At 39.3% G+C, this 16,444-nt stretch overlaps 1 protein-coding gene across 1 annotated transcript in view; it reads right to left on the reverse strand.

Moving 5' to 3' along the window:
- Positions 1-13,693, reverse strand: part of LOC121316053 (inactive phospholipase D5-like) — a 110,980-nt gene extending 97,287 nt beyond the window's left edge. Inside the window, exon 1 of the mRNA XM_041250761.1 lies at positions 13,445-13,693. Within this exon, the coding sequence (XP_041106695.1) occupies positions 13,445-13,612 (168 nt within the window). The 5' untranslated portion in view covers positions 13,613-13,693. The remainder of the gene's footprint in view (positions 1-13,444) is intronic.
- Between the last annotated feature and the right edge of the window lie 2,751 nt (positions 13,694-16,444).

The following is a 16,444-nucleotide window of genomic DNA, read 5'->3' on the forward strand; positions in this document are numbered from 1 at the left end:
ATGTGCTTGAGCCCTTGTTTTGTTTTATTGTAGAATCAAGAATTACTATTTCATGTATAGAAAAGATTATTACATCAAAACACCAGTGTTATCCAGGACCCACACATCAGTGTTGAATGGAATTAACACAATGTCTTTGTTTATAGCTGCATTGCTTTCCAAAATCTGGTTTACCAGCTGCAACATGAAGATATTATATATATATATATATATATATATATATATATATATATATATAATATATATATATATCCCATAATGCTAGAATTTGGCTGTTTTGCTTCGCATTGCAAACAAGAGCAGAAATTGCATCATCAGTCACTCCTGAATTGAGTCAATTTTCTGGGTATAATGATTGCACATAATCATTTTGAGTAAAACCATGATCTTCACTTAAATTTCAGGCATGTCCCATGGAAATCTATTCTTTATATTGCTTGACTTTGGTGTGGAATGTTTGGCAATTGGATTTCCATCTCATCACTGAAGTCAAAGTGTCCAGTTCCTTCCCCAAAAAAGCTGGTATCACTGAAATGTGATATCCGGTCTTTTTTCCACACGTGCCACTTGTGTTGCGGTACCACTTTTAATCTGTCCAATGATTGTTTCCAGAGGATAACAACTGGAAGCAATATGTGAACAGGATTTTTGGCCAGTTAATGAAATAACTTCTTCAGTTCATAGTTTCGAAGCCCACAGTGTGCAGGTCTGAACTCATGTAGTAAGTCTGCATGTAGAACATTGCCAGTACCATGCTGCCAACAGGTATGGTTTTCCAATTAGTTTGCTTCTTTGTGACTTTCTGCATGCTTTCACTGATATAATAAGTAATTTAGGACACAGTTGGAACAAAAACCAGGAGGGTCAGTGGCCCTCCAGGACCAGGATTGGACACCCCTGCTTTACATGATCTTTTAAAACTTCTGTGTCATCCTTTAAACCCCTGTACTGTTTGATCCAATTATCTGCATCTGAAATTATGTAATTGGCGCAAAAGACATGCAGGAGTTTAGGATAATCTTGCTGAATTGTTTCCACAATCCCTCTTTCTATGTCAGTAGCAAAAGGAACAGCATGTATTTTGTCAACATTCAGCTGCTGCAAAATATACCTCTGAAAGTCTCCACAGCTACTCCACAGCCTCTAAAGTACCATGATACAGCTACTATTTTTCTGTGGTGTAAATTTACATTATAATTAGGGCTTGAAGTTTTCAGGTTTTATTTTTGATCACATGACACCCCTTTAAGCTTATTTTGAGATTATTTTGTTTCCTAATTAAACTCAGAAGAAGTAATGTTACTTGTTTTTACCTTTGTATCTTGACTGAGCCAGATTCTGTTTCATTTTTATTTCAAACACACATGACAAATTATTTTAAATTGCCGCTCCTAATTGCATTTCAGTTTCAATTTCTAGTTGCATTTCAAGTTCTAGTTGCCTAGTTTATCGTTGTGCTTTTGTTTTCTTTCATTTAATAGAGATGTTGTAACAGACTTTCTTTTCAGCAGAAAATACACAGTATGGAGTGTACACTGACAGCAAGTCCATCATTTAAAATCCCCTTGATTTGTAGCAAAGAAAAAAATGTTCTTAAATCCAGTCTTTAATTAGTAGTTTTCTCTTTATTAGGATGCAGAGACAGCTTAACAACTACTAATTAACATTTAAAGGAAGGTAGAAATTTGGAAAACAAAAAAGAAAAGTTCAAGCCCTAATTATAATGAACTAGTGAATTTCACGGGCATGTATTACTTTACTTGATAAAGTGGGTATTTAAAATACTATCCTGATTGGTCAAAACAGGTAACGTAGGGATGTTGATATTACAGCATATCATCATGGGTTGGCACTTTTTTTCAAAAAGGGATAACTAACGGGTAGGTATCCATACACCACTAGAATTTTGAAAAAACTAAACAAAAACGGCAGCCATTTTATCACAATAAAAATAACTAATCAGGTTTATGTAAATGTTGATCTATTTGGAAACTGAAGTGTAGATGAGATTTTGAATGAGTCTGAGTTGGACCTCAGTGACTCTAGTATCTCGTTTCCATAGTCAAGCCAACTCGAGTGCACTCAAGAGCTCCCGGGTTAGCCTGAATTTTGCAAAACTCGAGTTGAGCGAGACGAGCTGGCTAAAAAAAAATAAGTTTCCAGGGTTTCCTGAGTTTCTCGAGTTATAACGTGAGCTGGACAAGTCTCACTCATGTTATCACGAGAGATGGCCAGATAGTAACCAGGTAACCAGATTACTGTACCATCATTATTGACACTGAAACATTGGTATCATCAAATACAGCAGTGGATACGTTTTCCGGAAAATTCACTGCAGACTGTCTTGTGATATTGGATGGTATCCTAAAATTACATCTAATATGTCATAGCATAATGTTTTGAGATCGTTTCCGCTTTTGTTATTGTGGTCCTTGATTTTTTTCATACATTGGAGCACATTCCTACTCACAAAATAGAAATTGACTTATATTTTGAAACACTTTTTGATTTAAAAAAGATCCTTGACGCTAACTTTGAATGACCCGATCTCCCAAAACAGTAATCAGTGATAATGTTTCATCAAGATTCCACGTTGCATAATATGCTGTCATGTTGAATCGGGTTTTAAATGACAGGTAAGCTATTCTTTTTTTTTTTTTTTTTTTTTTTAACTATAATTTGCAACTGAAACTGGCTTTCATAGAGATTGTTGCTAAGACCCGGAATTCCATGATTAGCGACATATTCTCTGCTCTGCCCGAATTAATTCAAGCCAGCCTGCATATGAAATGGTATCAAAGAACTCAGTTAAGTGCCCGAATTGGTGGCCAACTCGAGTTTTACAAAAACATGGAAATGCCGCATTAGGGGTTCAATTAGGGTGTGTACTTGTGTTGGATTGACTATGGAAATGAGGAATAATTCAAGCAGTGAGAAAAAGCATAAGCAATTATTCAAATCATTTCAAAACTCCTCATTTTGATTGCTCTGCCCCTTCTCCCTGAACTCTGCCAAAACTACAGGGTTTCCCTATCCCATTCTGAAAAATAATCTTTTTTTTTTTTTAAATATCTTTAAACTTTCAGCTTTAAAAAAAATATATATATATTTGGGTGGCTCTTAAAAGAGCATGTTAAGGTTAAATGGATGTTTTGTTGCCGCTGGACCTGGTCTACTGTATATCTGCAGTCCTCCATTGGTCGATTGTATCTCCTGCCCCGCCTGCTGCACAGCTGTGTGATCTGTGATGAGGATCATTTATACACAGCATCTCGACAATTCCTGCCGTACCTTTCTCTCCACATAAATTCGTCCTGTACGATGGTATCATCTCTTCTGCTGTGCCCTGCACTTTTTTTAATTGTTTAACACGGGCGGAGTAGTTCTCCACGTTGTCCAGCCATAAACCACAAAGTCAGTTTGATAAGTGACCGGGTATTCCATAATGCAAACGTCTTTCTCGCCACTGTGAAGCGTTAATGCTAATGTGGTATGAATACCTCCTGTCACTTCCGCGGAAAACAAAGGACGATCAAAATAAAAAAAACACAGCACTGTCACCTGCATGACTAAAGGCAAATTTGTTTGTGCTGTACCATGATGAAAATTGGCAGTAATATTTTAAATATAATGAACAAACCAAGAAGTACAAGAATTATAATGAATAAAGAAAAACTGCACTTTGAATGGCAATCTATAAATTGCTTTATTTTTCTTAATGCATTTTTGGTTTTATTTTATTTTTAATTACTGTATATGGATCTATTTTTTCTCAGATCAGTTTTAGGCGGAAGGATATTTAACAAAAATCACTTTTCTATTAATTAAGAATATGTTTGTAACGTACAAAATATACGCTAACACTAATAATTTTAATTTAAAAAACTGAGCACTGTCAGCCCCTCCCCCCTCTAGCTTGTGTTATCAAGAGGCAAACTTTTAAGTATAGCGTAAACTGTATTGAAAGAAATGTTTCGAAACCCTGCTGCTGTTTCGTATTTTTTAGTTAAATGCCCAGGTGACCAAAAAAAAGTTGAATGCAAACTGTGCAGTGACTGTTGATATATCATAGAGGCACAACCAATGACATTTATTGTTAGATATATATATATATAATATATATATATATATTATATATATATTATATAATATATATATATATATATAAATTTCATTTAATGTGTGTGTTGCATCCAACCTATGAGACTTGCATGTGTTATTTCCATTATATACCCGTCCCCATCACACTGTTGTTATTATAAACCAACAAAGGTCCCTTCACGATCTGATGGCAAACATGATGTGTTACATAATTGTGACAAACTAATATCCTGCAAAATGTCCTCAGCCACTGGCACAAGCAGAGTGACATCTGTCAATGACTGAACAATTCGAAATTAAAGCATTCCCTGTATTAAAGCACAACTGTATTTTGCTCCACTCAGTAGTGATGTGTAATTTACCTGAATATTATACTGTTACATGGTGTTCTCTCTAGCCATGATGCAAAAGAAAACATCTTGTCGCAGTTACATTCATCTTCTCCTGTTCTATAAATCTACAACTTTATCTTTACATGGTCCTTCTGCTTTCTCTAAACAACCAATATTCCTGTAATCAAATCTCCAATATAGTAAATGCACTACAGTAACAACTTCTGATTGAAATGTACTGTGCCACTGTTTAATGATATTGTGTGTGTAGCCTTCCCCACATCCTCTGTCCACATGAAAAATGGATAAGCATACCATAATTAGTGAGTTATTGCATGCCGGTGTGCTAAAAATAATTAATCTTACAGACTTAAATGTACACAGAAGCATACAAACAAAACAATCAATTTTAGCTCTACACAAATCAGTTACCCTATAAAAGTTGAGTTGAATAGTGAACTAAATTACATACCCCTGATACATATACAGGGTGTACTTGAGCATGCATAGAATATAATGCTTTACAGGAGTGGCTGTGGTCATGTTCTGTTTCCCAAATGAATAGCAAGTGCTCTGTTTAATGGAAAGTCAACTATTGCCCATTGATTTTACTGCTGTTGACCACTGGCCACTAAACATTTTACATCTCTGTACACTGGCTCTGATAAAAATGGAAACGATCATTGAGCATCCATTCTCTAAAGGTTCACAAGCAACAGTTCCAAAATGAATTAGAAATCTGTGTTATTTTCATCAAACACAGTCACAGTTTGAGTATTGATTGATTTCACTATATGGAAAAGACATACAATCTGTGACACACATGATGTATACACAAACCTACATGTATTATATTTAATATATGCAACAGTATATTTAAAAAAAAATACACTAAATACAAATGCACATTGCAATATGTATTTCATATAAATCACCTTTAAATAAAGGAGCAAATATACACATACATTTGTTCCCAAATAGGTCTAATTTTCTAAATCAGACTTTAAAAAATAGCTAAACTAAATAAGCCTTTTTCTAGCTTTGACTACATTATATCGTAAAAAAAAAAAAAAGCATTGCAAAGTATGCAGACACAAAAGAAATATAATACAAATAAATGTTAGTCTTACCCAGCCTGAGGAAACAGAAAATGTAATCTAATCCATACAACTCTGAACCAGGCTGTTCGTCCACCACCAGCTTTGAACAAACACCAGGCACTCCATAAGAGAATAGCAGAAATTAAACTCACCGACATGCTCCCACCAGGCTCTTCACAGGGCGAGCTGCATTCTCACTGCATGTGAGCTTCAACTCCAAGTACTTGGACCGAAAGCAAGGTTATATCTCTTTTTAACTGAAAGGTTAATCTGTGAAGGTCTGTTCCCTCTAATAATGTTACAGTTGTTATATTGACACCGCTTTTACGATGTGAAAAATTTCCAAATAAAAACTGTAATGTATGGTTTTGAATACAGCAAGGCACTAAGAACTGACACAATGTCACAAACTTACTCTGTTATGCAGTGGCAGGAGAGTTCTCCTGCAAAGCTACCTCACATATTCACTCCTTAGAACAGAAATAACAACATAAATGTGTTTTAATACAGGCATGAATAAACATACCTGGCTGCACACAAAGACTGTTCACATAGAAATAGCTTAATGTAAATTTAGACAAGAGCCTGGCTGGTTGGATTAACTCACAGTAATGCTGGCTCAGGTTTCTCAGAGAGAGAGAGAGAGAGAGAGAGAGAGAGAGAGAGAGAGAGAGGGAGAGAACTCTGGATCAGAAAAAATATTAATGCACTGTCATGAAGTGGCACACAGACCAACTACAAACCTATTTACTCTGAGAAATCATTGCTAAGATTTTGCTTGCTTAACACACATAAACACACCCACACCCATACATACTCTTACACTTATCATAGTGAGGTCATATTTCTATAAATATGAGAATGCTATTATCATAACCCTGGTTCCCTGAAATAGAAATGAAACCATTGCCACATGGGTGTTCACCTGATAAAGACCCTGAACCTCAATAATTATATCAAAGCTGCACAGAGTGCCTGTGATGCAGTCATTCCTGCCCGATGGCATATAAGGACTACAGCATCATTTTTACTTCAAGCCTGCTGCAATCATGGACGAAGCAACCTTGAAGGTTAATGGTTATATTTCTATTTCAAGGAACCAGGCTTATGATAATAACCTAACCATTGCTGTATAGGTGAGAGTACCAAGGCCACAAGGCTAAGCCAAAGACTGGCTTGTGCATTACCATATGGAACCCCACCTTTATGTCTATGACACTGGGGTCTGGTGGGAGAGTGCTCGGATGGTAACAAACGCACCTCTCAATATATCTGGCATGTGGCACTAAAGTGCGGACATAGTGTGGGGCCTCACTAATGCACACCTGGGGACAGGTCTGGTCTATTGAAGGTAAGTATGTTGAAGGCACTGTGGCACTAGTTTTTCCGCACTTCATTATTTAGGGGTAATTATTGTACAGGGTAAACCTTGCCACAGGCACAGGACAGCCTGTAACACGATTGATGGTTCCCAAGTCTTGTTTGCCCGAGGTCATGAGGCTGGCACATGATAGCCTTTCTGCAGGGAACCTCAGAGCTGACAAAATCAGAGAATGGATATTGGCTCAATTTTATTGAATAGGACTTCACAATGAAGTGACGAAATATGTAGCCACATGCTTAGACTGCCAGAGAGTAGTGCCCGGTCGAGTGAACCCCACCCCTTTGGTTCCACTGCTGATTATTTTTACCCCCTTTGAACGCATTGCAATGAACACAGTTGGCCCTTTGCTACCTTCTGATTCCAGGTATATGCATATATTAGTGGTGGTAGATTATGCAACGTAATACCCGGAAGCAGTTCCACTAGTGCAGCTGCAATAGCCAAAGAACTAGTGCAGATTATGGCTATAGTAAGGATCCCCAATGAAATCTTGATTGATCATGGAACTAACTTTCTGTCTAATACGTTACAGCAAGTTTGCAAAATACTAAAAATCCATCCCTTCAGGACATCTGTTTACCATTCAGAGATGGATGGTTTGATGGAACGTTTTAATCAGACCCTAAAGCAGATGGTGAGACTATTTGTGAACCAAGAACAAAAACATTGGTCCTCGCTTCTCCCCTACCTTCTTTTTACAGGGAGAGAGGTGCCACATAGTTCAACAGGGTTCTCCCCCTTCAAGCTTTTATATGGCGACAGCCTCACGGCATCCTGGATCTGTTGAGAGAGGAGTGGGAGGAGCACAAAGACTCATCCAAAAATGTAGTACAGCATGTGCTCCTACTGAGAGATCACCTGGATTTGGTCGGTCATTGTCCCAGGAAAATCTCAAATCGGCTCAGCACCCGCAACAGCAGCATTACAATCAAGATGCAAGAATTCGAACCTTTCGACCAGGAGACAAAGTAATGCTGCTTCTTCCCTCTCTGAAACAAAATGATGTGCTAAATGGCAGCCGCAAATTGGAGGAGCGGTTGCACTAGTTAACCAAGGGGTCATGATTGACTGTACAAAAGGGGACGTAGAGAAGTGATCTGTTCCCTTGTATGGTTAAAGCTGAACAGGAAGGAGAAAAGTGTATTGAGTTTTGTTTATTTTTGTCATGTCTAAGGAACCACTTTGTTGTTATTAGAGAGCTGAACACGATCCAGAGCTGTCGCCAAGGGCCAGCACTTATCCATATAAAACCACCATTGTTCACTATACTGTATTTGCAGCATGAGCACTAAATCACACACTATGTTTGTGTTTTGTGCTATGTGTGGGTGTTAAAGATCGGGACTGTTATTATTTCGGGACCAACCTGTGGATTAAACAAAGCAATACACGCTGCTGTATTGCCTGTTCTCATTATTATTATTTGGACTTTGGACTGTAAAAATAAACATCATTGGACCTGGATTATTGTTATCTGCCTGTTTATTGATCACTGCTGCGTTCGTGCACCTGCACATTGTTAACCAATTTGCCACAGGGACTTTCAATTCGAAAATAGCCATCAACTAATGGGTATCGCCATTAGGTGATAAAAAATTGCAATATAACTGCCATGGGACAGGTCATGTTGGGTCAAATCCCCAAAGGAGGTACCACATCTGTCAATGACCCTACCAGACAGACCCAGACAGCCGTTCAGGGGCCAAACCCAGAGCTGTAGGCTTGATGGGTCAGGATGCCAGAAGATCCCCTGCATCTGACTGAGCAGGTTGCGGTGTTTGGGTAGCCTCCACGGCTGGCTGCTCAGGAGCTGTATCAGAGTCTCCTGGGCCAATATGAGGCTACTAATAGCACCCAGGCCCGATCCTGTCTGATTTTCTCCAGACACAGTAGGAGCATTGCCAGTGGTGGGAAGGCATATAAACAGTTGCCTCGGGCACAGGTGAGCCAAGGCATTTATCACCAGTGGGTCCTTGGCTCCTGTTAGGGAGAACCAAAGGGGACAGTGGATTCCTGGGAGGCAAATAAATCTATCTCTGCTCTCCTGAACCTCTCCCAAATGAGACTCACCACCTCAGGGTGAAGCCTCCACTCTGAGGTGCTGGGAACTCCCCTTGAGAGGATGTCCACTGCCCAGTTTATCACCCCGGGCAGGTGTACTGTCCGCAGTGAGAGGAGGTTCTCGTGCGCCCACAGCAAAAGCTTGTGGGCTATGCAATGGAAACTGGGAGACCTGAGGTCGCCTGGTAAACTGCCTGTTGTTCCAAAGTATTTATATGGAGACCCTGTCAAGTGGGGTTCCATACCCCCTGTGACAAGATGTGAATGGTGGAATAAAACAAGGGAAAGCACAAACAGTAACTCCAAAAATGTCGGGAGAAACACGGTAGGTTACAGTCCCCAAATAAACAAAGGTACACCCCAAAACCACAATCCTCAGTGTACGAAAGTGTGCTCCTTCAATCCAGCAATGTTGGTGTCTTGTGCGGTGCTGTGAGGGTGTGAGGGATGTGCTTAGGGTTACCAGACGTCCCGATAAAATCGGTATCGTTCCGATAAAATTGGTATCATCCCGATATTAGGGGCTTTGTCCCTCGTCCCAATAGAGGTACTTTCGGGAACTTTTTTAGACTAAACTATGAAAACCCAGGAGAAAAATGTTATTATTTTCTCGTTATGAAATTTCGTAGATGTGGCTACTGTACTGTCTCCCGGTGCAACAGCATACTCTACTGGTTTAGGGCATGTTGTATGAGTGCGATGTTTGCATTGTATCTATGCGGCTATCCAGTCACTTTAATCTGCAATCATATGATGCGGTATGCGTCATGTGTTTTACTTGGTGCGTCTGGTTTTACTGACAAAGTGTCATGGGGCTGGTGTTGAAGATCCTGTCACTAAAAAGAAAAAAGAAAAAGTGCAAGTACTGAACACAGTGGCGGAGGCGGGGGGGGGGGGTGGATTCAATCATGACTGTGTTACAAAGACATTTTGTAAATTGTGTAAAAAAGAGTGCGGCATCACACAGCTACGAGTTGGATGTGAAGCACCACGCAGGTGGGATACAACATTATTATTATTATTATTAGTAGTAGTAGTATTAGTATTGTGAATGTGAATTGAAGCTTCGTAAGTAATCGAAGCTCAAAAGTAAAAATTAATTAATTACTGCAAGGAGTTCTACAGTTATGTCATCAGCAAAAAGGATGTTATGTGGACCTGTTTAAACATTAAATACACCTAGATAATATTTCATAGCACTATAAAAGCCTAAAAATTGTGTTACAATTAGAAACAGTCCCAAAACTCAGCTACCCAAAGGTATCTGACATTCTTTAATAAAGTCCATATATGCAGCATGTTCATTGTCATGTTATTTGTCCCGTCCAGGAATTTATTTGATAAGTACAGAGCCAAACAAAGAAAACCAGCATATATTCGTGTCAAAAATTCTAACTGCGTTTAAAAAGTAAACAGCAAGTTTTTTGAACCGATGTAGCTGTTCTTGATTGTAGTGCTGATTTAACTTGGGTACAACCAACACAGGAATACTTTTTTGTCTGCGCTGACTTTCCAGTTTGTTTTCTGAAAGCTGTTGTTTGTTTTACATTCTGTTCAGCAGCCTTTTGTTTAACGTGTGATTCTGAAGTTATAGCGATCGATCGAATTTTAAGTCACATTACAAGATGTTCAATACAATTACCTCTATTTGCATGTACAGTTTCGTTGGGGAATGTCTTGACACAATCCTCAGCCAAAATGTACTTTGCTTGCTTTGTTTTGTCGTCCATTTCTGTTTTTTTTACATTTAATGCTGAAAACTAGATTTTAGCAACCTAAATCAAAACATTGGAGCACTGACTTTGTCCCACCCCCTACTGTACAGTACAGGTCACAGTAAAGCAATACAGATGCACTGATAGGCTGATAAAACATTGTTGTCATCTGAACAGTAAATAAGAAAGTTAACCGCTTTGAGTTTTTTTTTTTTTTTTTTAATGTTTCTCTACGTTTTTGTTTTTGCCTAAGTGCAATGCACACAGGAAGATTAAATTAAAAAAGCCTGTGTACAAAGAAAGATATGTAGTTTGCGTCACTTGCGTTGTGTAGTAGTTCATTTAAACAAGGTTTCTATCTCCCCCACACCAACTTAAAGTGTCCCTATTTTTCACTCTTACTATCTGGTCATCCTAGGTGTGCTCAGGGGTCGGTGCTGGCTCTGTGGCTGCAACTCTTAGTGTCTTAATCTTCCTTTGTAAAATACTATAAACAAAACAATGACAAAAGCTCTAGCCATTAGTTACATTTCAGCGCAAGGCCCAGTGCTGACGTAGCTGCTTCCCCTTTGTACCATAAAACTCCTCCCTGCAATCAACCTGTCACTGTGGTTTCTCCAATCGCTCTCTGTCCTGTCACTGATTTCAAGGGAGTCCTTCTACGTATGAGTAGCTACGCGCTTCCCTTAATATGGTCACCTTCTGGTTTCCGCCTATCGTCAAAGCTGTCCATTTAGGAGGAAGCATACCACCAACCTTACACAGCGCCCTTTCTATTCAGGAGAGAAAATCCTAAGGGGTTCACAAACTTTCTCTCAGCACTGTATATGTAGCATCCCTGAGTGGTTTAGAGGTCTGTTTTGTGCTTTAAATTATTATACAGTACAAGTTCTCAAAAAGACGCAGGATAATGAATTTTTACAGCTTTTATTTGTGTCGTCGGTACGACTATTTTTCAAACTCAACACAATGAATGAAACTGAAGTATTCAGACTCACTAGTAACAGAGTAATAAAAAAAAAACAAGGCATAAGGTAACCACAGTAATGATATTACATTATGAAAATGTGTCTTTTGCCACTTTGTTTATTGTGCAGAAACCATAATACCAGGAATACATTTTGTTTTTAAAATCTACTTTTATACTGTTTCTGCCTGGAAAATATTTTTATGGAATAGATCTACGCAGAAACACAACAAAGAAACACACAGAATATATTATTGTAGGATTAGTAATAAGTAAAAAAATACATAAAAGAAACAGTCATGTATGTTCTAATCCAAGGCTATTATTGTAGCGTGGCCAGGTCCTGTTGTAGGTGCAGGTTAGCTGGTACCTTGCAAATGTTTGGCCAATCGGTGTGCTGATGGAAATAGGATCTACAGAAGGTATGAACATGAATAGGACATCAGCACAAAACAAGCCAAGTTTATTCACCTTGAAATCATAAAAAGAAAGGAAAATTGACAGATCTGGACGTTGCAAGCCATCGGGAGAAATCATCACCAACTAAATCATCACCATTTTCTGCCAGATATTTACAATTAGGATTGTCAGCGTTAGGCAGTGTTAGCTAATGGACAGACAATATTGTCATAGAAAGGCACCAATACATACATCTCTGCAATAAACAGTGGCTGTTCTTTTTATTAAAGCATGTGGAAAAAAAGCTGCATGAATGGATTGCTTGTCTCTCAGTTCACTTTATTGTATTGTTTTAATATGTCTCTTATTTTTGAGTATGTTCTTTTATTGTCAGCACAAACTTAATGGACACTGCCGCAGCCAATCAAAATGCAACATGCACGTCATTATGCACCAGTTGATGTCTACCTCTTTAAACAAAAAGGCTCATCACTTTCTTTAAATTATCCACCATTTACACAGATGGAAGCTGAAATGAAATGCAAAGTGTAAAGCTACTGGTAAGATGTGACACAGACTTTTGCATGACATGCTAAAAGTATTACAATAACAACATCAGCAGCTATAGAAAGCTATAGGACCCCAGATGTTAAAACCCTTTTTTGCTCTTCAATCCATGAAATATTCAAGGTGTCAAGCACTGTACAGAATGAGGTATGTGGGGGCAGAGGTACGTAAGAAAAATTAGTTTAAAAGAAAGAAAAGATATAAAAATGACAAACTTTCCATTGGGAAATTCAGCAGTCCTGTTCTGATATGACCTGTTAACCATTTAGCGGCTGAACTTTGTGGATGCTTAAGGTGGGTGGCTGCTAATTATACTGCCTTTCTCATTCACTTGTATTGAAAGAAATGTTCTGGGGTTCACTAGCTTGTTAAAGTGACCGTTAATGTGGGTTGTACTGTATTTGAGTTATCCACATTTGCAAAACAACTGCATAGAAATCATCATCATGTTCAGTCAATAACTACCATAACATTATAATTAACATGGAAACAAAAACCTTATTATGGGTGAAAAAAAAGGTTTACAGGGTGCATAATTTAATAAGAAAGCTATGAATGTGAAAAGAAATTAAACCAGGATATGAACTGTCAATGAAAACCTCTTTCTATAAAAAGAAGAAAACAAACAGTGCAGCTACAGAAAGATGCAGATGGCAATGGATTGATTATATTATCCTATGTTAAACCCGTTTGCAGCACAAAAAGATGCAAAACTGATTGAACACACATCCTTAATGAGTTGCTAAAGATGAAACCAACTAGTCCTATTCAACCCCCACCACCCGCTCAAATTAAGAAATCCATTAAAAATAGCTTACATGTTCAAGTTTGTCCTTTTTTCTTAGCCACACACTTGCAGAATAGTCCTGTTGCTGAACAGTACTGTACACGTTAGAACCAACTCGGAGGAGAGATGCAGAGGTGAGCTCGGGTCGGCTCTTCAGCCTCAGCTGCTCGAACCCTTCCGCTGGCAGCCGGCCTTCCATTTTGTCATGACAGGTGCCAGTGCAGACAGTAACCCTGGGGCTTAGGATTGGCTCTCACAGCACTTTCCCCAACTGTGTGCATGCCGCAGCTCCTTACTGGAGTTACTTACTGTGGCAGCAGCAGCAGCAACAGAAAGCAGAGGCAGTGCTGACCAGGACTCTCAGTGGGTGGGGCAGACATGAAATTTACTGCCGTTGTAGTGCAATGAGCTGCAGCTGGGAGAAAGAATGACAAAATCTGACTAAAATATTCAGCATGTCAGAAGAGCTCTACATCGATGAGTGTGTTCAAGCTAAAGGCAATGACATAAACTTCCTCTGTCTCTCACATCCATTTTTCTACCTTTTCATAAATCAGATTGCTTTAGAACTAGAGCAGCTGAATTGCCTGCATGAAGTATTGCTAGATTCCCCCTTCCCTCGGTTGGTGTGACTTGAAACATAAATAAAGCAGTATAGAGTTAAAAACACCTCAATCTTAAAGCTATAGGTCTTTCTTTCCTTATAACTCTATGGTTTAATAATCAATAGTAATATTTAAAATAATGAATCTTAATGTAACTGGTCTCTGAGGATACACCACTAAGCAGCCTTCTGTAACATTTTAATATCCACTTTAACACACTCCCTGCTAACCCTTTCTTTGCTCGATAGATAGTCCAACCATATCTTTAACTAATGGCTGGTTCCACACACCCTGATTAGCACAGTAGCCTACAAGACAGTCAAATCAGGTTATTTGCTGGATGTAATAGGCCCAGTTTAAACTTGTTTTTGACAGTTGCAAGTTAATGTTTTTTTCTCTTCCCCCTTTCTCTTGGTCAAAGGGAGATTAGATGCAGCTTTGAAGCTGAGTCTTTTTTTATTATTACTTTGTGGAAAGCTGAAAAAAATACTTTTGAGGAAGAGCTGTAAAAAGCAGCAAAACTGGCAGCTGCTGCAACAGCAGCAGTCGCAGCCTAACAGGTGGTGGTCCCCGGTTCCAACATCATTTGGACCCCCAGATTGGCAGCCGAACAGGAGCAGTGGAGGAGGGAAGGAGCTCCTATGTGTGGCTCCTGTGGTGAATTTGGGCACATCCAGGAGGACTGCCCTTACGGGGACCCGTAGTATGAAGAGGAGTGGACCCAGGGCCATCTCCAGCTCCCAAGAGGGAATTGTCCGAGTGTCCACAACCAAGAGGGAGTAGTCGGTGCATCCACATCCCAAAAGAGAGGAGGCCAAAGTGCAGCTTCTGCTGCCTCCTTCATGGCCAGGGGCTCCCCTGCCGCCGTCGCCTCCAGAGGGTCTGCTGCTGCCATCGCCTGGGGTTGCCAGCTCTGCAGTTTGCTGCAGGAGATCGTGTGGCTGAAGTCCCGGAAGAGGGAGTTGCCAGACACTAAGAAGTGGGGGTGAAGGACCTCCCACCATGGCCGCCCCCATGGACACCTTGCTTCCCGGCTAAGTGGAACTTCCCCCTCCATCGATAAAACCGGTACACACGTGCTTTGCAGAAGGGTGGGGGGGGGGGGGGGGGGTGGGGGGGGGGGGGGGGGTATATGTAACAGGGCGAGGAGCCCTGTACATCATTGTTTATTTATTTTAGAAAAGGGTACCCCTCTGCCCCTGTGCATATTTTGTATGATTTATTTATTGTATTTGTGTTGGTGTAGACGTATGTTTGTTTTTGTACTATGTTTTTGTACTATGTTGCAGCGTGGATGGGAAGCCCCATCCACATTAATACATTCGTGCAGATTGTGGCCGAGGAGTAATAGAATAATTATTAGCTAGTTAAACCCCTCGGCCATGACATATAAGCCTGCAGTTCTCTTTGGTCAAGGTGGGTGTTTGAAAGGAGGAACGAGAGTGAGCGATTTAAAACAAAACCAAAATATATATAGGAAGAGTGACAGAAACTGCAACTGACCAGCCTGACCTATTTCTTGTTTTTGGTTTTCGTGATTATTTTGTTTAAACTTTATTTTGCTCTGTGAGTGTTGTTCTGTTAAAGCCTTTTTTTTTGTTTTGTTACTTAAAAACGGTGCACTCCACGTCTTTTGCCCTGCAGTACTGCATTTGTTTTTTGTTCCTGCATTCTGGCCTGACGTCACCATATCGGCTACCCTGTCACAGTACAAAACAACCAAAAACACAAGAAAAAAAGTTTCAAACACAATTTTGCTAGTGTTAATAAGAAGTAACTTAAAAAATACTATTTATTTAGGTTTTAATGAAATTGCACAAGGCAATGAAGTAATGTATGCAACTGGAAATATACAAGGCCTGTAACTGGTTAGGACCCGAAACTGAAGAGCAAGGGGCACTGGGTCTGCATAGGAACTGCCCATACCAAAAATAACCCCTACAACACAAAGTATATTAACAATTATGATATTATCATAAAATAATCAAATTTTATTTCCATTTAGGATTGTTAGGTAGACATTTATTCTCATGTTCAGCAGACTTTTTCACCATTTTCACCAACATTCACCATTTTAAAACCTAAACTATGAGGATCAGTTTTAGACTGGTTGTCCTAAACTTAACCTGCTGGTTTGACCTGTACATGGGCTTTCAAAGGTCATGTCCTCTGGGGAGGTGGTCTTGCTGCTTGTCTATTAGGTATGGTTAAGTAATCAAAATGCATGTGAATTTGGTGCAGAAAAGATTTGGATCTACAGAAAAATAGGGAACAATTTGGTTAAGAGAAAATAAGACCACTTGCATCGCTATTACAATGTAATTGTACTTTTGGACACATTCCAAAAAACATAAACTTTGCACTAGCAAGTCTCTAAGGTACTATAAGTTAAGCAACCGCTGTCTATGCTTCAGTACATTACACAT

The sequence above is a fragment of the Polyodon spathula genome, chromosome 5 (assembly GCF_017654505.1).
Source record: "Polyodon spathula isolate WHYD16114869_AA chromosome 5, ASM1765450v1, whole genome shotgun sequence".
Classification (NCBI taxonomy): domain Eukaryota; kingdom Metazoa; phylum Chordata; class Actinopteri; order Acipenseriformes; family Polyodontidae; genus Polyodon; species Polyodon spathula.